At 41.3% G+C, this 23,542-nt stretch overlaps 1 protein-coding gene across 1 annotated transcript; it reads right to left on the bottom strand.

The window, feature by feature from the left end:
- Positions 1 to 1,163: 1,163 nt before the first annotated feature.
- On the bottom strand, positions 1,164 to 22,135 carry Stmnd1 (stathmin domain containing 1). The gene is made up of 5 exons (XM_047558932.1): positions 21,989 to 22,135; positions 14,250 to 14,427; positions 9,413 to 9,564; positions 2,645 to 2,776; positions 1,164 to 1,980 (listed from the first exon to the last, which is right to left on the bottom strand). The coding sequence occupies exons 1-5, from the start codon at positions 22,067 to 22,069 to the stop codon at positions 1,699 to 1,701; spliced, it is 825 nt and encodes a 274-aa protein (XP_047414888.1). The 5' UTR covers positions 22,070 to 22,135; the 3' UTR covers positions 1,164 to 1,698.
- Positions 22,136 to 23,542: the final 1,407 nt, after the last annotated feature.

Raw genomic sequence — 23,542 nt, 5'->3', positions numbered from 1 at the left:
TTTGAGGGTAGAACTGGAATAATCTGGAATGTGAAATCCTCAGGACTTAGGTGGAGTATGCACAGTTTTACACCCCTCACCAGGTGGAGGTCTTTGGGGTCTCTGCCCCTCAAGCTGTGAAGCACACAGGGACATACTCCTTTCAGGGAAACTACTCCCCTTATTGTTGGAGGGTGTGGAGATCTACTCCTCTTATCTAGGGGAGGGCACAGTGTTCCACTCCCCATGCTGAGTGGAAGGCACTGGGATATATTTTATGTGTAGATTTGTCCATGGATTCCTCTGTAGATTCTTCTATGGATTCATCTGTAGATCCCAGGACAAACCACCTCCTGGGGCTCCCCTCCTGCTTGTGGAGGATTTAGGGGCATATTAATCCATTCACCAAAGCAATATTTACACAACATTTACCCTATGCCCCTCACTTTCGAGGTACAAAAAATGCAACCATGATCATAATGGATCCATTTCCTTGCTTTGTGGGAACTGAAAATATCTAATGATTACATGGAAATGTATCAGGCAGCTCCTTCACAAGGTGTTATGTGCAAAAATGAACAGCCCATCTACCACAGGTGACTATCAGATAGTATCATGCCCTGGACCAGGGTGTTGGAGAAGGTGTGTCTGAACTGACACATGAAACAAGAAGGCATCCATCAAATCCCAAGAGGGGAAAGAAGGGGAGTGAACAGCATATGCAAAGACCTAGAGGCTAGGGAGAATGTGCTGAGTTTCAGGAACTAGAAGTTATTCAGTTTGTGATCCTTCAAATCTGAGCTCCAAACAGCAAAAAACGGTCTGAGTTTTTATCTTGACAATAAAAGATAGTCAACAAGGGGGTCTTGAATAGACTGCAGTTGTATAAAAATGGAGAAAATTGTTGTAGTAGCCCAGCTGAATGATGGTGGGTGGGATGGTCTAAACTAGAAAAGTGTAAAAATGGATGCAAGAGATCTTCCGACCGGATCATGGATTGGATGCAAGAGGCAAGGGAGGGAGGAACCAAGGCATGATTCCAATAAGGTGGGCACAGCACAACCCTCAGCCCAGAGCTCTGACCTCAGGCTGCTCACCTCCTCCTCCTGTCGCCCCAGTGACAGTTTTTCTTTTTCACTATGAAGAAAATGCCATACTTTAACTAATTCTGAGAAACCTGAATTACACAGATGAAACTGTAATTCAACTAACTTCAAGGTAGTGCTTTATTATTTGACAGCACGATTAAAAAAACTTAAACAAATACTTAAAAAGTACATGGATTGTTAAAATACTTTACAAATGCATTCAATTTTGTTGTAAAGGACATCAGTGGACACAGCCCAATGTCAGGAGCTAAAAAAGAAGAATTTCATTTGGCACAGATACATTCACAATATAGAAAGCTGCACGGGATTCATAAATTAAAGTCATCTAAAAAAAAGGGGGTTTTAAAGCCATATTGTGGGAGAATACCAACCTCATAATAATCTAAGCTGGTCAGACCTATTGTTTCTTTTTCCTGTGTGTGTGTGTGTGCGCATGTGTGCACATGCATGTGTGTGCTTGCATACATGTAGTCATTTAATTCACTCAACCAACATCAGTCTCAGATCACCATTGCAAAGGCAGCCCCAGAAATCTACAGGTGAGGTCACACAGTCAAGGAATATGAGACATAGATTTCTTTTTATGAAGTTAACATAAAAAAATGGCTTATTAGAATATGTCATCCTCTTGGTTGTAGGACATGTCTGACTCCACGACTCCAAAACTTTCAAAACAGTAGTTTCCATCAATTGGGACTGCCTCACTGTTACTCTTCCTCTTCTGTGGCTCTCCTCCTTGCAGGACAGGTGGTTCAAACGCAGCAGCGCTCGTGGTCTGAAGCCCTTTCACGAGGGGAACCTCAGCCCCACCCATTTCAGTGGAATCTGAATGACTGGCTGCGTGCAAAAGGTGGTCACTCCGTAGCCTCTTTCTTATTTCTTCTTCCTTAATCTGAAAAGCAGTTTTGAAAAATAAAAAAAAGTCCAAATTTCCTTCCAGAAGTTCTCATTATTATTGCCCATCATGAACATTTCTGGCTCTTCTGTCATTATTAAGGGGACACACTCAGGACCTACCCTGTGAAGTACACAGGCCAGTCCTTGTTCCCAGGAGAACAGGTAGACAGAGGGTATCGTCGAATACTGGACTAGGACCATGTGGCCTGGCTCCCAGCAGAGCAGCTGATAGAGGTTCTGGGGTCCCAGGTGCTGAAGCTGCGGGAGCTGTTGTCTGTGGTCCTCAGAGCCTCCTCTCGGCTACGGTCACCCTGCACTGCTCTCCTCCTACCCCACCCCCAAATGAAGTCTTTTTTTTTTTTTTGGTGAAGAAACCTCATACCTGATTCAATTCTGAGATTTTGAGTATTGCTTACTTAGGCTGTATGGATAAAACTTTAATTCAGCCAACTTCAAGATGTTTCTTCTTTTGTCACAGCACAAAGATAATTTCGAGAAACCAAACACTAAGCATACAGCATAAGAAGCATGCAGATCACTGAAATACTGAATACAAATCCATGCAATTTGTCTTAAAGCTGCTGATAGGAAAGGTCTGAAGTGAACTCATTTTAGCAAGTGGTGAATTCCTCAGACTTAGAGCCTCAGAACTCAGTTACCTTCCGACGCTCCTCTGCCGCCTGCATCTTCTCTTCTATATCCTTCATTGTGAAATCTTTTACTTCCTTTTTGATCTTAAGTTTTTTCAGTCTGGCTGGTGGCTTTCTCAGTGGCTTTTCAGTTGTGTCCACCTGGAGGAAGACATTTTTAGAAAATGGAGAAACAGCCATATTCATTGGTGGAGGAGAAAGGCAGGAAAGGTAAACACAGTTTAAAAGGTAAACACAGTTTAAAAGGTAAATATCTAAACTTTCTAGAGGCAGATTAAAACAACAATATCAAGTTAAAAGCTGGTAACAAAAGAATTAATTACTAAAAATGAAATGTATTAGATACCCTAAAAACACTAAGCTATTAAGGAAAAGGAGCTAAGAATGCAAGATGTCCTGAAAATCTTGAGAATGAACACAAGATGGAAGGTAGAGAAAGAGTTACGGATTTGTAATTCAAGGTAAAATATCAAATTTCTACCATGATTAACTTATAATATTCAATAAATTCAATTCATTTAAATATATTCCATAAGTAACAAATTACTTTCACTTGAATAGAGATTAGATCTTATTACTTTTGATCTTGTGGTGGAGAGAAAATTGTTATTGAGCAACAACTTTGTGCTGGGCTTTGCTATTGGTACTTTACAAAATATTTTCATGATAGCAGAAAATAAAATCCCACTTCATATGACTGACTACTCTTTCAACAGTTTGAAGAAGTAATAATGAGTTTCTAATTATAATTTCTAGTAATAAAAATGTAAAATTATGGTAAAGGGTTTATGAAGAAAGTTTTAATTGACAGTGTTTTTCTTTTTAAAAATTAGTTTTTGTAATGTACATTTCTTATGAAAAATCACAATACATAAATAATCCCCTAATCATCTGTTTCACTACTTGACTCCCAATCCCACTTCTCAGCATGAGACAGTCAGGGATCTCCATGAGAAACAGCATCCCTTATGATTAAGGGATAACACCTCTCAGGGGGAACTAACTCAGCCAAATTATCTCTCAGTCTTATGAGGTTACCAGCTATACCGGATCAGGAGTTAAAAAGTGAAACAGTCTTCAAGACTATTGGAGCAAAATAACTTGTCAGGAGATGGAAAGCTGAGAAATCAGCTCAGCCTTTTGAGATTATGTGGTTGGCAGAGATGCCAAGAACTGGAACCAGACAAAGCAAAGTCACCAAGAAAAGGCCACTGAGACAGCACAGTAGTCTGCCCCATTCTGAAAATAACATCAGAGACTTTCTCAGACAATAAGGACTAAGTTCCAGATGGTGAGAGACAAATCTATGCATAGAATAGTCACTGAAGTAACCCACAGGTACCTTTACCTTATTAGCACAGTAAAACATACACCCCCACATGGAGATGTAGGATGTTAATGAGACATGCAATGCATAAAGAAGTACAATGAGGAAGAGCACACGTGCAACCCAAACCCCACCTCTTCCAGAGAGGGCATCAAGGTAGTCCCTCTGCCTACCCTAGATGCCATAAAGACTGTACACCTTTATCCTTTGTTGAGTCAGCCTGACACTCTTGGAGAGTGCGCCCTTCAGAGTCTGTTTCTGTTACATAGATGCATCTGCCTGATTCTTCTGGGAGAGAACACAAGAACCTATTGAGCTAGCAACACACATTTTTTATATACATACATATGTACAGAACATCTGCAATGTTAAATGAAACCTAAATGTGATTATATCCACACACATTGTTGTGCAATTTGCTTTCACTTAATTCAATATGAACATCTTTCTAGGTCAGTATATATAGATCTATTATGACTAGGGGAAGATTTTAACGAACTCCATGTCTTCATTATAAAATGAACTGAATACTGTTCTAGATAATTTCTCTAAAGACTTCTTTCAAAGAGAAAAGAGCTATTAATATTCCTTGTAATTTCCAAATGACTGTCTCTTCAGACTACAATGCTGTACATACTGGGAAAAAAAATCAAGCAGACAGAGAGAAACAGTTTAGCATAACAGAGAAAGTCACAGGCTTGGGACTCACACAAACCTGGATTTGAAACCTGACTTAGCTGTGAAGTGACTTTCCAAGACTTGTTAAACTCTATAAACCCTGGCCTCCTCACTTGCACAAGACCTACTTCATAGGATATTTTTTAGAGGGAGTAGAACTGTATTCTGCCGACTCAGCAACGGTAACTACTTTTCAGTAAGTGAAACTAGAGTTTTTTCAACGACAACACACAAAACCATAACCATGGAGCAGAACTATCACAGCCATGGGGAAGGAGACCAGAGGGGAGCTGGAGCTGGAACAGAAACCGGAAACCGGAAACCAGAAACCGGAAACTGGAATGAGAATGGAACCCGGAAACTGGGATGAGACCAGAACCTGAAACCCGGAACCGGAAGCGGGGCAGCCACTTTACCACTAATTCAGTGCATGACATGAGGGCAGCACCTGTGGACTCTGGACTCAGTTTAATTATGGGTGAGACAGTGAGAGGATGGAGGATGGCTAACTTTCCTTCCAGCTTTAACATCTGTGATGCTCAGAGCCTTTTGGAAACATTGATTTCTGTTTCAGCCATCAGAGTTACATGCAGTGCAGAGTTTTTCACTGTAAGAAAACTGATTTGTTCAGTAAAGAACGTTCCTCCTTCTCATTTTGTATTTTTTTTTTTTTTTATGACATTTGACTTTCAAACTCCCTGCTGGCAAAAGCCATTTTCTGGAAAGAGGAACACACTTGCTGTGGTGGCTCAGCCAGAGATACTATGAAATGAGTTTGAAAACCTTTTTTAGGGATATTCACTTGTAGAGGCTAAAAGAAAATTATTTGGTAATCCAAGAGCCAATAAAGAAATGCTGGATTAGATTTTGCATAGCAGTCTGAACCTTGACTAAGACTATGAGATCAGTCGGTAGTATTGAGAGAAGTTGGAATTTTCTGATTTGAATAGACTCTTCCTGTGGTTTTATTTCAAATTGATGCCTATAAAATCATGTTCTTCCTCCCCTTGAGAAGTGAATCCTATCTGTGCAATCTTTCTTGAGTTTGACGGTTTACATAAAAAACATTGAAAACCCTGTGCAAGCAGTTATATTTTTAAAAAAACTGAATTTTGTGAAGTCAGAATTCATTAAATGTTGGTTGGTACTTTAAAATGATAACAATAATCACATTATTCATAGAGATGCTGTCAGTAGAAACTTAAAGACCACCACCTTAAGGCTAGAGAAGTTACAAGTTCAATTATTTCCTTTAGAATACTATCAGAGGACTGCCAGTCCCAAAGATGCTGTAATAATATTTGAACCTTGTTTCTAGTCAGTTTAGCTTGTATATATTATGTCTTACATCCACTATGTATCCCTCAGAGCTTTCCTAATAATTATTGACCTGTGGATGAACCTTTCTTGGTTTTGTTCCCTAAGGGAGTCTTGTACACAGAACAGGTCAAAGCTTCCTGTAAAAGACCTGCTCATTCCTGTTCTTTCACCTTTAGACCTCCTTGGGAAGATCACACTGATCACTTACTGGCATTATTCAGTCCTAACTCAGTTGACTTTCTTCTTCTCAAAAAGCTCTCCATGAAGGTCAGCAAATTATGTTAGATACTCTGATGCAATGCGAGCAAACTCCCTAACTATAGTAAAGGTTACCAAGTACAGAAGTTGCACAGAGAAGAGAATAAACTTTGATCAGACAAAGAGAAATTAATAGAAAATTCACTGAGCTACCTATAAAATACTCAGGCATGCAAAGAGGCAGAGAAAGATGAGTTTACAATAAAAGATACCTAAACAATAATATCTATGTGGATGAGAGTCAATTACATCTTTCTAAAGAGGTCTGTACTAACCCATACACAAATTGACAAATGCACATAAATACAATACTCATTATCATATAGTCATGTTAAGTCTCAGTAATGGTTTAAAACAGACTGAAAGACTCACTTAATGATCTGATATTTAGCTTATTTGTGTTATATTTCTTACATATCATTTTAACTCTTAAGTTAGCATAAAATCTATTAATATGAACATATTTGAAAACTGATTATCTGGAGAGTACTGTGAAATTGTAGTACTTGACAGCAAGTGAATGATAAACAGAAAAAAAGGTGAAAGGAGAACTTGCAGCAGACACAGATACTACCTTGGACCCCTAGAAAGGTGGGATGCCTCTGATTCAGAAGAGGAATGGAGGACCCTCATTTTTATCACTCTAACTGAAAACTCAATGGAAGATGATTAACTGGCTAGGAAGGGGACACATCTACGTCCAGAATTCTCTTGTATTCGATATGCTATTAATCCATAGAAGAACTCTTATTTTAAAAGTATTCTCACATTTATTCTATTTTCCCATAACATTTCATTTTAAATCATTTTTCCCCTAGCAGAATGGAGAAAGAATGTTTACACATCTGATTCATCATATTGTGGTAACTGCTAAACATTGGTATCCTTTTATTAATCATCTCCTTTTTATTTCCCTTGACTCCTTGATTTGATTTTTTAGTCAAATTTATCAGGGTTTTTCTTTTCTTTTCTTTTTTTAAAGTATTAGATATTTCAAAATATTAGCAGTCCATTATTTCTGTACTTTATATGATTCCTGCTCTGTCCTTCAGTGTTGATTCTTATCTTTTTACAGTAGCTTTATAACTTTTGCCAAAACATTTAAGGCACCTGGTGTCTGATGCAGTTATGTCCTCAAGCACACCTGAATTGAAGGAAGCTCTGTTGGTGACACTGAGCCACTGTAGCTCTTCTTTACTGCCCTGGGCTTCCTGGGCATAATGTAGTCCCTATTCTTGAAATGTTATATTTTCTGGAATAATTTAGGTTTCTCTCTCATGATGAATGAGGAATACACTATAATTTCAAAAGCTTTAATCCTTCCCATCATGATAATGAACTTGAAAGTTTTGCATATAGGTTTGAGGAAGTTTGAGGTGGTGGTTCTCAGCCTCGGCTGCTCACAGGAGTCATCTGGTAGCTTTCCAAAGCGTGGAAACTGGACTCCACACCCAGGGTATAACCCGGACACTGGCAGTTTTGAAAACTCCCTAGGTTACTCCAAGGTATAGTCTGGTTAAGGACCATTCTGGCCTGTTGCAAACTTGGCTTATGTTGGAACATCTTGGACCAGAGTGGGGTGGGAATTGTGGCATTCTTACAACATTGTATTTAAATGCTTTTGAGAGTACCCTAATCTGCTCCTAATAGCCATTCCATTTCTATATAATATGTAAACAGTCTTCACCTTTAGTTCACTTAATAATGTTATTGAAAGCCAAGCCCATAGTTGTCATTAACAGATATATTTCTTTCACAATGTAACTTATGCTAATTAACTTTGGCATCCTCCACAAGTTGTAAGTCAGAACCTGTTCATCTCTAGCACTTGATCACTGAGATGTTTTAATGTTATTCCCTTGGTGTCAGCAGGTGTCCCAGCATTTCCCATGAGGCAGCATTGCTTGTTACTGGATGTTTCTATTATCTGTCCTCCCCCCCTTGATATGCTCTCTTGTCTTTTGACACAACTTCTTTTTTCTATCCCCCAGAGACTCAAGTATACCTGGAAAAAAACTCTCCATGTTAAAGATCTGTTCTTCTAGTACTTTCTAGTAAGATCTGGTACTCCAAGATGCCTTGGGTCATGTTAGCAGTGTGCAAATGCAAATCGTCATTATGACAGCATTAGTCTTTCATTATAAGACTCATTTGTACCTTGCCCTTTCTCCTACCTCCTCTTATCATTGGCAGCCTAAGAATATTCTTAAGTGTTGGCAATCCCCTATCCTCTCCTCAAATACTTTCTGCAGGACTTTCCCTTTTCAAAAGAAAAGGCCACTTTGGCTTCAATTCACTAGTTCTTGACATTCCCTACACACAGAGAAAAGATTGACTTTACTTAGGCACCAAGTGACTTGGTCTAGGAGCAAACTTGATTTAAATAATGAGTCTTTGTTCCCAATTGACTGTTTTCCCTACAACACAGGGATAATTATGACAATTATGAACCTTTGATGGCATTTCTGATCTCTATTTCTACCATTGCTGTTTCTTTTCTTTTCCATTCATTTTTTCCCTTGGGCTTCTTTTAATTAAGATTTCTTCTTTTCACCTTCTCTAGTACCCAGTAGCTAGGTACCTGGAACACTGACTTAAAAACAAACAAACAACAAAACAACAAATCTTGCCATCCTCTTTTATAGAGAACTAACCAAAAAATTTAGAGTTCTACACTGACTCAACTCACTTGAAAATCAGAGTAAAAATCTTATACTAAGGAAAACTGACAAATTGATCAAGAAGAATCAACAAAGAAAAATAGTTTAGTAATTTCTAGAATTGTATGTATTTCCCCCAGTTTGATTCTAGGTTGTGCATATGTACACATGTATAAACACATGTGTCATAGCCTTGGCATTTCAGCTTATCTTCTTATTGGATAAATCAAATTCAGTTTTATAATCCAAAGTCAGTGCTTAATAAAAATTGCTGAAAGAATGAGGGCATGTTATTTAGTGGGGCTTATTGTATCTCAAATTTAATAAAACCCAAGAAGTACTTTATCGGATTCAATAACCATTAAAGACTAGGACGATTTCTGAATCCACTAAGGATGGTGTGCAGAGGTTGAGGAAATTGATGGACAGTAAAAACTGGCTTAGATAAATGCTGTCATTGGCAGTTACAGATGTGCAAATAATGATCTGTGCACTGTCATGCTCTAAGGTGATGTTAATTAGAGAATCACTTGCCATGACATCGTATGACTCTCCATTTCTAAATACTCTGCTGTGGCTTTGTATTATTCCTTGAACAATCAGTTCCTCCAGGATGTCAGATGACTTTTGTCGCTCTCGATTCTCCAGGGGTTGGGGCTTATTGATGAATCCATTGGTCACCGAGTCTTCCAAAGAAAAAGAGAAAGGAAAGGGAAATTTAAGAATGAGGACTTTTATCAATCAGATGCTAATCAGATGTCTTACAAATCGTGCTACTTGATGAAATCTTAAGTCTCAACACTCTTTCCTAAGAATCTGTTTCTTTAAAAAAAAATTATACATCTTTGCAGTTCAAATTCTTACTGTTCTTTCAAAGGAAACACGGGCATACTATACTCTTTACTTAGTATGTCTCATGTTAAGCATAACAAAAATTCTCTCATGTGCTGCTATGTATTACTTTTTTGTTGTAACAACACTTATACACTTGGGTCAGATGACATGGATTTGCTCCACTAATTATGAAGCTGAACTACAGCTAAGACTCATTCTCCTGGTGACTCGGATGAGTTGCAGTTTGGTTTCTATGCTTTGTATACAAAAGATAAACAGCATGATGTTGCCAAGAGACGTCTAGTTCTGCAACCCTGAATGTACAATTACACCATCTGCTAAATCTACAGAAGTAAAAGTATGCCTTTTTGAAAAGAGTCTTTGATCCAAATCAGAACTGGAGTTAAAAATATGTCAGCTAAATTTTTATTAGTGATTCTAAAAATAAGCCTTAAAACCCTTTCTAGGGGAACCTTACCGAGCTGTTCTCATGAAAGAAGCTTCCTCATTAAAAATCACCAATTATATAAATAAACAAATAAGGGTGTTTTTATGTCATCACATTACAAAATAAAGGTCCAGAGACAGGCTTGGTTTTCCTGTCAGAAGTACAGCAGTGTGGAGTCCTTGGGAATCAGCTGTCCTCTGGTCTGCAGTCATTGGGAAGTCTGAACTGTAACCAGGTCCATCCCATTCAGTGGATGGAGGTTTTGTATGAAAATTTCTAACCTGCATGGCTACAAAGACAACTTCCATGAGTTTGCTGGGAAGGGAGAAAACACCCACCAACGCACACTCACTAATCAGTTGTCTTTCACTTTGCAATCTTAACCTGCCTTCTCTAGGAGCTTTCTCTACCTGACTGCCGCAAGGAGCTCCAACACATTCGTAGCCTCTTGGCGTCTTTCCACTGCTGGTTCATCTGTCCATGAAGGTGCTCAAAATAGAGCCCATCTCATTTGAAAGTGCTCTGTACAGATTTTCGTACAGAGTAGTAAAGCATGTCGTCCAGGTAGGTGAACTAAAAGCTTGAATCAACAGAGAAAAATGCAACAAATAGGTCAGAGGTAAATCCCCCCTAAGGAATTAGAATGATTTCTTCTTGGCTAAAAGGTAGACTTATCTGGAAGGGTCAAAATAATAGTAATTACTATTTATTGAGCACTTATGCACCTGCACTCTACAAAGTACTTTATGTACTGTCTCACATCTAATTCAGACATAAACCCTGTGAGGGGCTATTATTATCTCTATTTTATAAGTAAACACACTCATTCGATGAAGGTTAACTAACTTGCATTAAGGGACATGGGTAGCAAGAGTGTTAACTAGGACTGAATCCAGGTCTGTCTGAGTTCAGCACCCATGTTTTCACCACCTCCCTGTCTCTCTTCCAAATGTGTCAGGTAAATGTCATGTCATGTTACAGTTATGTGTCATGTAAATGTCATGCATGGGAGAGAGGCCCATCTCTCTCCCATGGTAGTTGTAAGAAGGATATGATGATTGACTTGTTACTAACATAATACAATTATGTTCATTATAACATTATACAATTGAGTTCACTAAAGAATTCAACTCGACCTTTGCAGTAGCTAACCTATGCAGAGATTCCTAGAATGTGTCAGTCACTTCAACTAATTTTCTTCTTTTCTTGGGACACTGGAGAATATTTGGGAATGTTTAAAAATAACATTGTTCTCCTATTTTATTATAAAAGTAATACATGGTTACCATGGTGAATTTAGAAAATGTAAAAAAAAAAAAAGATAAAAAGTGCCTGAATTCTTATTCAGAGAGAACTATTGTCAATACATAAAATGTATTTGTATGACTTGGCACCATATTGGATATACAACTTTGCTTCCCATGTAACTAATATTTACATTAGTATTTTCTCATGTCATTAGAAATTCTTTATAAGCTTAAGTGTAAAAATTGGAATCACACAAGAAAACATGGGTGACGTCTGAACCCAGGTATAGGGAAAGGCTTTTGGATTTTCTCAAAATCCAAATTCAAGAAAAGACTGATAAATTTTACATTAAAAAAATCTTTTGAAAGACCAAGTACCAAACAATAAGAGTCAAATGTAGATATCATATACCTTCTAATCTGCCGTACAAAAAAAAATATGATATCACTTTTGATGTTCTTGCCCCAAATGCATACTCTGAACACAGTCGTGAGGAACCCTCAGACAAACCCAAATTAGGAAACATTCTACATGGCCTGTATCTTCCAAACATCCAAGTCTAAAAGCAAAGAAAATCTGAGGGGTTGTTCAGGTTAAAGCCACATGACAAACATGTGACCCAGGATTAGGACCCGAATCAGAAATTTATTTTTAAAGGACATCTGTGAAACAATTGACAAAATTTGAATATGGTCCATGGATGAGATAATGGTACTGCATCAATGATAATTCCTGATTTTGATTCTTATACAGAGGTTATGCAAAAAATACCCTTGCTTTTAGGAAATACACACTGGTACATTTCCAAGTAAAGTAAACATTAGGTCAGAAAAAACCACACTTGGTATATGGGGGACATGCAAATGTGGCCTTGTGGGGAATTTGGATAAAAGAATATAAATTACTCTTTTTCTTAAATCAAATATTATTCAAAATTATTTTTTTAAGGAAATACAGTCCCAGACTTAATGATGGGTTGACTTATGATTTTTTGGTTCTACGATGGTGCGAAAACCTTACGCATGTAGTAGAAATTGTACTTTGAATTTCTAATCTGGATCTGTTCCCAGACTAGCGATAGGTGTTTCGATTCCCTCCTGGATGCTGGGTGGGAGCACGTGACTGGGAGCCAGCCGGATGGCTGGTGGATAGCAGTGCAGCGGGCTGCGGCCACGCTGGCGCCTTCCGCAGGCTGGGGCAGTCAGAGCATTTTGGACTTTGGGTATTTTCCCCCGACGGTAGATTTCTCAGGCCCTAACTCCATAGTTAAGTCAAAGAGCATTCGTAGTTGGAAAACATTAGTGTGAAGATTCAAACTCGGTAGATGTGAAGACCACGGGGGAGAAGGGGGGGAGCCAAGGACTGGCAGAGAGGAAAAGTGGGCAGGGAACAGATGTCAGGTCCAAGGCGGCGTCTGAGAAAAGATGCCTTCTCAAAACGCTGTCTTTTAGAAACATCTGCTTGGAGCTGACTTCTTCTCAAGCTGTTCTCCCTGCACACCAGCCTGCTTCCCTGCTGCGCTCCCCACAGTGCCTTTAACAGCGCACAGCTGCAGGACGGGCTGTCCCCAGCACACCTGTCCCAGCCACCTGACAGCCTGAGTCTGGTAGCCACAGGTCTTTAGCAGGTATTTGCAACCAGGAAGGAGGTCACAACTGCAAGGTCACAGAGAAGTGTCTGTGCTGGCCCTGCAGGCAGAGAGAGAGGGGGCATCCTGCTTCCTTCTCAGAGGTCATGTGGACGTCACATCAGAACCACAAGAGGGTGGCTGACATAAAATCTGCCAGCAAAACCCAAGAAGAATAACTTCATGTATGAACCCAACTGGTAACCAGCTCTAACTGGTAACCAGCCAAGACCCTAGAGACAGGAATGTCTCACCCTCTGGCAACAGAGTACTTCCCTGTGAAGTCTGTGGGCTCAATTTGTTTTGAATGCTGATCAAACATAAATAAGATATCATAAGTCCACACCAGGGAGCAACTCAAGGAAACAGAAAACATCACTGAAAAGTCTGCAGATAGTTTCCAAATAGCACACTAGCTCATGACTACTTCCTGAAAGATTCTTTTATTGCACATTTGCTGATACTTTGGAGGGAAAGCAGTTGGATGAAGGTTTTATTTATTTTTTGCAAATGTAGAACTTTCCCTTAGAAAGAGGTTAACCTAGTAGATGTTTAAATGCCTTTAAATTGTGCAACTCTTATTCTTAAATTCTGTTTCCAATTCTCAGTAAAGGCAAAGGCTGAGATTATTAAAAAACAAGCAAATAGTGAGAGATGGCTTTGATTACTGTGTGGATAATAGGATGAATGGTTGTCATTATATACTGACATAATGAAGGCCTTAGGCTGACTTTTTTTTTAATTCATTTTTATTGTAAACAAATGGGATACATATTGTTTCTCTGTTTGTACATGAAGTAGAGGCATATCATTTGTGTAATCATACATTTACCTAGGGCAATTGTTTTTGATTCATTCTGTTATTTTTTTCTCCCCTTCCCCCCCCCCTTATCCCTCTATAGAGTCCCTCCTTCCTCCATTCTTGCCCCCTTCCCACCCCCTATATGTGTCATCATTCGCTTATCAGTGAGATCATTCGTCCTTTGGTTTTTTGAGATTGGCTTATCTCACTTAGCATGATATTCTCCAACTGCATCCATTTGCCTGCAAATTAGACAGACTTCTAAAGTCTTAGAGATAGGAGCTTCACCACTGAAAATATTTCATGACCCACAAAGCAGTGATAAAGGCCACCAATTATACATTATATTTAGAGAGTTCATACTTTGTAGAGATCAACATGAACCCACAAAAACCAGGGAGGGGTGGCTTACCTGAATGTACTCTTCCATTTCTGGCACTCGGAGACGGAGAACTTTCTGGAATAGTTCCCGGTAAGCTTCCCATCTGAGCTTGTCCCTGGTCTTCTGCCTTGTGCACAGTGTCCTTGGGCAGTGTGGCTTCGATATGGGGGCTGCGATTCTCCCTGGAGTCAGTGATGGGGGCATCAGCCTGTGAAGAGGGAATAACGGGTGGGAGTCTAGATTTCCTGGAAAATGAAAACGTCTGTCGGGGGTCTGCTGCGTGAGCATTGATCCAGCCAGTATCCACGGTAGGCAGAACCCTGCAGACGTCACGCTCCCTGGCAGGGCGATGTAGTTGGTGCGATTAGCTGAATGGCAAGATCATCCTGAAGGACCCAGCGGGCCCACCTGCAGTCATAGTGTCCCTGTGAGAGAGAGGCAGCAGGAGGTGGACTGCAGAGGCCAAAGCCATGGGAGGATGGGCACAGGACAGGTGCACAGACGCTCAGGGGGCTGAGGGACTGAGGGGGAGATGCAGAAAGGGACCGTCAGTTAAAGGCCATGAGGCTCACAGCTGCAGAAGCTGCACAAGACAAGAGAAAGGACATCTCCTCTCAGGGGCAGTGAGCTGCCCTACCCACACCTCGACTTTCCCAGGATGACTAACTTTGGGCTTCTGACCTCCAGAACTGTAAGAGAACACATTTGCATTGTTTTAAGGCACTACACTTGGGTTAATTCGTTAAAACAGCAATAGAAAACTAATAACAGTTTTACTGATTTATATTAGTAGGGATCTGTCAGATACAAGTTGTTCTACTGAGCTTTCTGGAGTCTATTAAGACAAACAAGATCACAATCATCAAGTGTGCAAGTAGAGATACTACTGTATAAAAAGTATTTTTTAAAAAATGAAATAATATTGTTTTCGCTGATTAAAATGTAGGTCAGACATTTTTTAAATGATTAAATAATAGAGAAGAAAATTGCAGTCAGTTTTATGTATCAACCAGGCTAGGTTACAGTAGTCAGTTATTTAGTCAAACATTAATTCTAGGTTGTGCTGTAAGGTGTTTTGTAGATGTGATTTATATCTACAAATCAATGGACTTTAAGTAAAACATTATCCTTGATCTTTTCGATGGGTCTCATCCACTCAGTTGAAAGGCTTCAAGAGCAGACCAGAGGTCTCACTCCGGAAGAAGAAATTCTGCTGTGGACTCTGGCTTCAGCGTCAGACTGACCTTTCTGACCACTTGCCCTGTCCTGGAAGCCCCGTGACTGCATGAGCATTTTCCTTGCAATACATTTACCCATTCATCCATCTATCCATCCATCCAACCAACCATCAATCCTGCTGGATCTGTTCCTCTGGTAGAATCCTTACTAATATAGAAACAGTAGAAAATAAGAAGTACCAACCCCTAGATAGAAGCACCATCAATATCTTGGTATATCACCTCCCAAATGTATTTACTCATATAAATAGTCTTTAAAAATTAATTGGAATTAGCTGTTAAGCCGTGAAAAGATGTTCAATATCATACAGATCAAAACCACAACAAGGTGCTTCATCTCCACTAGGAGGACTATAATAAAAATGATGCAATAACAAGTGTTTGTGAGGGTGTAGATGGAACAGGGGTCCACTTTATGCTTTGAATGCAGCCCTGGCTGCTCAGCCACTGCAACTTATATTTAAAATGGACAATTTATATTTAGAATGGACATGTGTCTTTCTCCTACTCTCTCCCTGCTCCTCCCTACTCTCTCCCGTCCCTAATCTCAGGGGACACAGGGTTACCTTCCTTCCCCATCCTAGGCAGAGTTATCTGTCCTGAGCACACACCCACTACAGGAATGAAGGAATCCAGACTTTGGGGATGGCACCCGAAGATCTCAGAAATGACTGTCTCCCAAATGAACATGTGAATTACAACTCCAGACAGAGAACACGTGGAATGTGGTATTTGAATCACCTCTTTAAAAGCCCCGTTCCTGCTGATGGGCAGAATCTCAGCCTCTGGGACAGGAGTCCTCTGTGTTTCTCCTTTGCTAGCAAAGCAGAAAATCTTTTTTCTTTTTCTCAAAACCTTGTCCTTGTTATTGAATTGGCATCACGGACAAGGACCCAGCTTTCGGTAACATAGAGAATGGGAACCCTCCTCCATTGCTGTTGGAATACACAATGGGGCAACTACTTTGGAAAACAGCTTGAGATCTCATCAAAAAAGTTAGATATAGGGTTACTGCATGACCTGGGAATTCGACTCCCAAGTATATAACCAAGACAATGAAAATACATATTCATCCAAAAGCTTGCATATGAATTTTCATAATAATTACTCATAATATTAACAAGTGGGAAACAACCCAAATGTCCATCAATTGATGAATGGGGAAATAAAATGTGGTATATTCATACCAAGGAATATTATTTGTAAATAAAAAGAAATTAAATATCAACACATTACAACATAGCCAACACTTGAAGACACAATGATAAGAAAAATTTCTAAGTGTAGATATGCTGGATAATTTTATAATACTGTGCACATTTTATAATACTGTAGGCATTTCCAGAATGACCTCCATAAACTCTGCACCAACGTGTAATCCCACCGTTTCTTTTCAATGGACCACAGTTCCATCGCTGGTAAAGAGTGCATTAGGCCAGGCATGGTGGTGCACACCTGTAATCCCAGTGGCTTGGGAGGCTGAGGCAGGAGGATTGTGAGTTCAGAGACAGCCTCAGCAATTTAGTGAGGCCTTGTCCCAAAATAAAAAATAAAAAGCACTGGGGATGTGGCTCAGTCCCTGCAGAGTAAGTGGACTTTCAACATACAACATGTCTCATGTCACATACAGCATGCACCACACATACACATTTATATTTGATACATCAAACAAAGGAAAAAGAGAAGCTGCAGAGGCTCTTTTCTCTGGGGCTCTCAGTTGAAGGTAAAGATGCAAATCACGTTGCACATTCTCCCCCTTATTTCCAAATGAACTATGAAGACCAGGATCTGCAGCGATCATGACATGAGTGTTTTCACAAGTTGTTTCATTCTGCAGATTCACTATTTTTGAAACCAGTGAAGCACTGAGTTACACATAAGGACTAATTTTATCACTTAACATTTCCAAGTGGAGATCCTGAAAAAATTTAATTGATTTCATGACAGCCAAGGCAGTACCAACAATGATGATGGAAAGCTCATCCTGGAATTGAGTGTAGATTTGAGCGTTTTTGGTCTCAAAGGATGACTTTTCACAAAGACATTCTGTAAACTACAACTTGGAATTGATTTGAACACTACAACCACAAATGACTTCACCACGGCTTCCTCAGAGCACTGTAGCCACTTGGGTTTGGAATTCAGACCCTAGCAAGGATCCCTTCCCACGTGTGCTTAGAGACACTCTGCTTGGGAGAGCTGTTACTGACCAAAACTTAGGCTGTAGCAGATAAAACACAATCTTTAAGCATCAAATAACACACACTAGCCTTCAGTTTCCACAGTAGAATTGTAAAGTTCTTCTCTTTGGAAAACTAAGAACATCTCTCAAATACCTTATCAATGTGCAACATATTCTGAAGATTTTAACCCAATTCTATAATCTGGATTTGAAAACAGACATAGTTCAAAGACCAGAGATACTGACAAGTCAACTAAATCTGTGTCTCTTGGGGATATGGCCGTAGTGTTCTGGTTCCATCTATGCATGAAGAGTCTAAATTTTCACACCAATAGAAAACCATCTACAATATATAAGAAATGGTAACCAGGAGAGTTGGCAGGAAGGTTTTATCTTTTCCTTGAGATGAAGTAGGATAAGTCCAGATTTAATGTCTTTCTACATTTTGTACCAATTTTCTTTTATACTTCAGTGCCTTGGGGATAAAATTTTATCAGTTATAGACAGAATTAAAAAAAATAGTGAGTTCCAAGATAACCTCTATGCATGAGAATTACCAGCATTAAAAAAATTACGTTTAACTATAGACACGTGTTTGTTTTTTGTTTGTGTGTTTTTTGGCTTAGAAGTGTTAAATGTGTCATATAACTTTGGGGAAACATGCTTTCCAAACAGCTTGGAGGAACTAATTTGTTGAGGTTCCCCAGAGCTGAGAGCTTCTTAAATCAAATTATTAGCAGATACATTTTATAAATATATTGGTATATAGAAACAAAGGAAGAATTTGTTCTTCAAAGTTTGATTTTTTCTAGTTACTTCTAGAAAAATAGTAATTGTATCTTTCCAAATGTTATTGTTTAAAGAGTTGGACTTTAAGTAATCACTTAGGTCTTTTTATAGAAAATAAGCAAGGCTATTTTTTTTAAAATCAGATGTTGTAGGGAAGCTGTGAAGGACCTTCAGAGATCACCCACTGCAATTTAACCACTCCCTGTTTTTAACAGGCAAGAAACAGTTATTCATGCAGAATAACTCCAAGTAAGCACTTCTCCAACTAAGAAGTTTCCCGCGCTTTTCTTATCATCATGCATTATTTTAGTGTCATGTCTTCTTGCCACTTTAAGGCAAAAGGGAAGAGAAAGTCTGCAGACAGCTCTCAGAATATTTTAAAATTGTGCCACTAAGAAACAAATATTTCATGCCAGCAAATATGTTCACCTCATTTGGAAGACATTGCTGAATTACTGAACTCTGAGTCCTGTGCGTTTATGCAAGTAGTAGAAGCATTGCTATTCAGATAGCTGAGAGTGTCTAATTAATAATAATCATACCTTCCCAAATCAGATTTCCAAAGCCAAGTGCTTTGGGCATGCACATAAAGAGAAGGTATATGCATGAGTTGACTCTCAATCTATTTGGAGGTTATTTTAATATTGAATTTCCTCCTTGCACACTGTCATTAGTCTGGTTATGCTACAGGGAGACAAGAACACACTAAGGAATCTGGGGATTGGGGGAAGGACATGCAGTCACTCAAGAAAAATTCATTAGGGCTAGGCCTGCATGAGACACTGCGGTTACCAGAGATACAAAGATAAAACAATTCCTGTCCCCAGGGAGGTGACAGCTCAGGATAGGAGGCAAAAATGGAAACAGACAAATATGATCAAATGCTTTGCCATCTGGTAGGAGAAGGCAGAAGGTCAACCCTGGCAGCACAGTGGCAGGGCCAGGGGTTGCCCAGATGAGCACAAGGGAGGAGTGGCCACAAGTTGTCTTAAAAGATGGGCATGATTTGACCTTGACCTTGGAGAGGGGGAACTGAAGGAGAGAAGGCAGCAGGTACAGGGTCATGGAGCTAGGGGCAGATGGGCATGGGGAACAAGAAGAGAGGTTTGCACAGAATTTGCACACAGGGAGAGAGCAACCCGGAAGGCAGCAGTCAGCTCAAGGATAGCATGCCAAGGACTTGGGCTTTTATCTTACAGCCATCGCCACCATTATAATAACCTCTACTGAGTTTTATTCTGTGCCAGGCATGGGTATGAGCACTTTTATATGAATTGTCTTATTTAATCCTTATAACAACTCTGTAAAGTAAGTATTGCTATTACCCTCATTTTACAGATAAGAAAACTGGGGCAGAGAGAGGTTAAGACCTTGACCAAGGTCACAGAGCTAATAAGAATGAATACAGAAATCAAACACTGGTTGTCATCGTCTTGACCACTGGTTTGTGGTTTGTGTGACATATATTATATAGAGGTCATTCTGGAGGTCATGTGGAAGATTAGAGCAGAAGGCAGATGATGGTGGAAATGGAAACAGTATCCAGGGAGTCCAGTTAGGAGACTGGTACAAAACTCCAAGCAGGCAATGACTTAATTATGAAATTCAATGAGCTATGTAGGAAACCTTGTAGGCTTTGGGGTAGCTTGGCCTAAAGGACCTAATATATTTGACACTTGGAGGGAACTTCTTTTCAATCCCTCCTGCCCTATAACTCAAAGTTATTTTCAGTGATAGCCATGTGATAGAACAAATGATGATAGCCAGAGAAGAACACAAATAGTAAGCATTTTCTTTTGTTGAAGTCTTATATGCATGCATGCAAAAACAAAAAAGGGCGAGAAATTTCTTTTGTATGAAAAAGCTAAAAGAATAGCGAATGAAGACTTTTAAATGACATTAATGTATTTTGGGAAAAGTGTGTGGGGGGGAATATTCCTACATATTAGTGCCAAACAAAACTGAACAATAGCAAAGACCATCGAGGGTTGCCCAGAAGCCCATAAACCCATGAAGGAGAAGGACCTTGAAACCAAGTCACCCCAGGTGGCAAGGGGAGTGCCAGATCAGTTGTCTTGGGGCCCAGTGCTGAAGGACAAATGAGTTCACCAGCTCGACTGGGGGTGGGCCCCAGGGTGGCGTTCCAAGAGCAGGGAACAGCATGGGTAAAGGCCTGGAGGGCGAGGGAGACTGGAGGACCAAACTCCACAAGTCCTCGGTCTCGCGGCCCCAGGGTTCATGAGGGACAGACACTGAGGGTAGAGGAGAGAAAAGATGGCACCGAATGGAAAAGTGTTCTGGACACTATCGTGAATGGTTTCTTGGGAGGACAGTGACAGCATGGGAAGTAGGCTGGGAAGGGTGGTGACGGAGAGACTGAAAGGCCCAGCAAGACATACTGGGACCTAAATGCAGACAGCAGCAGGTAGGGATGGAAGCAGAGCAGAGGGAAGTCTGGCAGGCATTGGAGTGGAGGCTTCCCGCAGGGCCCCAGGTACTAAGCCTCAGCTTTTCCCCAGGGTTGCTTTTGAAATGTCCCCCAAGAGTCCAGCAGATGTGCCTCAAGTGTGGCAGGTGCTGTAACTGGCACCCTGGAGTGTCCCACAGAGCGCCTGCTGGGACAAAGCCAGTGCTCTTTAACAGCAGCTCTGCAGAGGTCTTTTAGGCTGGACAGCCATGACTCTGGTTGTGCTGGGCTGGGCTTCAGCCAGCCTGACTGGGGAAAAAGACAGGCAGTGCTCCCTTTCACTCTAAAAGTCAGATTCTGATGGTAAATTAAACCAGACTACTCTGGGATGAGGGTTCCTAGCTCTGTCTATGGAACCTAGAGGGTGGAAAGGATAGGAAGAAATTGTGGACTTAATTTTGGCTACAACCAACCCACCAGCTCCATGACCCATTCTGGAAAAATTCCCCATAATGCCTCCAGAAGAATTACAGGGGATTGGAGCTGGGAGTGTAGCTCAGTGGTAGGGCACTCTGGGTTCCATCTCCAGGACCTCCCCGCCCCCTCGCAAGGATTACTGGGATGCAACTTTGGGGGAGAGTGGAAAGAGCATTGGAATGAGACTCCTGAAAACTAGATTCTACTCCCAAACAGCCTCAGGCAAGTCCTCCACCTCTCTGGACCTCAGGGTCCTCCTTGGCTAAGAAGCTAGAGGATGCAACAGGTGGTTCCAGAGTGCTCCCCCCGGGTCTAAGTAACTACCCAAGAGCCCCTTTTCCAGAACCAACAATACAGGGTAGCTCCAGGGACTCCCACCTTCCCCTGAAAATCACCTCCAATCACAGCCCAGCGCAGAGCGCATTCCGACGTCTGCCTCTGCCTCTGCCTCTGCCCTGGGGCGCTTTAAACACAAAAAAACTCTCAAAACTGGCCCCACACCCATGCCTGGTTAAGACAGCAGAGAGACACTAGCAGAATGAAATTGCTCCGGCTTCATTCACCCTTCATTCAGCCCAGTCCTGCTACCCCCAGGCTTGAGAATTGTGAGGCTTCCAGGGCATCGGCTCTGTCTGTCTGCTTAATTTTATTCCTTATTTATTTATTATTTTTTTACCTGGGCTCCCTCTTCCCAGCCCTTCTTGGGCACGGGCACCCGTCTCTGGTCCTCTGCCGGCTGGGACACGCTGCAGCCCATGCTGCCCGCGCTCCTCCGCCCCTCGCCGCGCGTCCGCCAGCGCTCCCGCCGCGGCACCTCCCGCACTTAAATGTTGGGCAGGAGGCACTCGGTGTCTGGGCAGTTGCCGGGAACTGTTGCCACAATAAACCGCGTCACGAGGACCAGGGACCTGGGTGGCGATGGGACTTCGGCAACGGAAAACTCGAGACTGGAGGCGTCCACATTCCAGCTGGGATGTAACTCGCAGCTCCCGCCGGGGTCGGGGAAGGGCAGGGCCGGGTTCACAGAGTACCGGCGTCTGAGCATCCTGCGAGGACCTTCCTTGATTTTCTCTGTAAAGCACCGTGGGACACGCCCACCCCGGTGCGGGGCCGCGCTCCGCTCCGCCGACGCTGCGGGGCTGGTGAGGAAGGCATGTGGAAGGCGACGCCGGAGGCCCGTCCGTGCGGTGCCTCCGGGGTGCAGGCGGCAGCAGGGCCCCAGAAGGCAGTGTCATAATGCGACCTCACAGAGGGGCGCTCACACAAACAGAAAGCCACACACTGAAGAAAACCAGACGCGCGGGACCCTACACAGCTCAGCAGATGCCAAAAGGGTCAAGCAAATCATTTTTATGGAAGGCGCATTTTCTGGGCTGGAAGGAAGAGCACGCGTGCGCGTATCTCACAGAGAATCAGAAGAGTGTAGTCCATCAAAAGAGGGACAGGAGGACAATGGCTCGAACGAGTCACAAGTTTGTCTTTCCTTTTTTCTTTTTATTTTACTTAATTTAAGAATTACTATTAGGGATTATTAAAGGGAGCTGAAAGGGGTCTCAGAGATCTCCCGAACTTTCGCTTTGCAAACTTAAGCTCAGAGAAGCTGGGTAACAGGGGGCCGCCAGTTGTGGTCGAATCAGGTGGCCTGCCTTGGTCCTTTCCTGTGTCCAGACAACAGGAAAACATAAGGAAGGATTCTTGGAAGTGTGAAAATCCTGGATTCTCCAAAGGAAACTAGAGGTCAGCTTTGTCCTAAGGACCTGGCAGTTTACTTCCTAGCACTGGGCTAATGATTTCCTTTTATTAAAATCGAGGAGCAGGAAATGAAACTCCAAAGGACGGTAATTATGGCGCGACAGACATCAAAGATGCATGAATGAAGATCTGAAACTAGGCCAAAATGGTGCGTGGGGAACATCTCCGGCAGCTTGACTCCGGGTACAGTAACTCACATTAAATGTTCCAACTGGAAACTGGACATTTCCTAGCTAGAAAAACTCAGTGCAAAGGACACCTATAAAAATAGTCTTGGGGAAGCTTAATAGATATTTGTAGAATCATAAGAGTGAAATACTGCACAACTTTTTTTTTCTTGGCAATCTGCGAACAACGGATGGTATTGAAAATGTGTTTTGCCGGTGTCCTTTGGTGCATCCTAGGATTACAACCCTGAATTGTGAAAATACCCTTTTTCTAAGGGTGTGGCCAGGCCAGCTAGTTCTCATGAGAGCCA

The sequence above is a fragment of the Sciurus carolinensis genome, chromosome 7, assembly GCF_902686445.1.
Source record: "Sciurus carolinensis chromosome 7, mSciCar1.2, whole genome shotgun sequence".
Lineage (NCBI taxonomy): Eukaryota > Metazoa > Chordata > Mammalia > Rodentia > Sciuridae > Sciurus > Sciurus carolinensis.
Note: the sequence above shows the minus strand (reverse complement) of the source record. Positions and strands in the feature narration are given on the sequence as shown.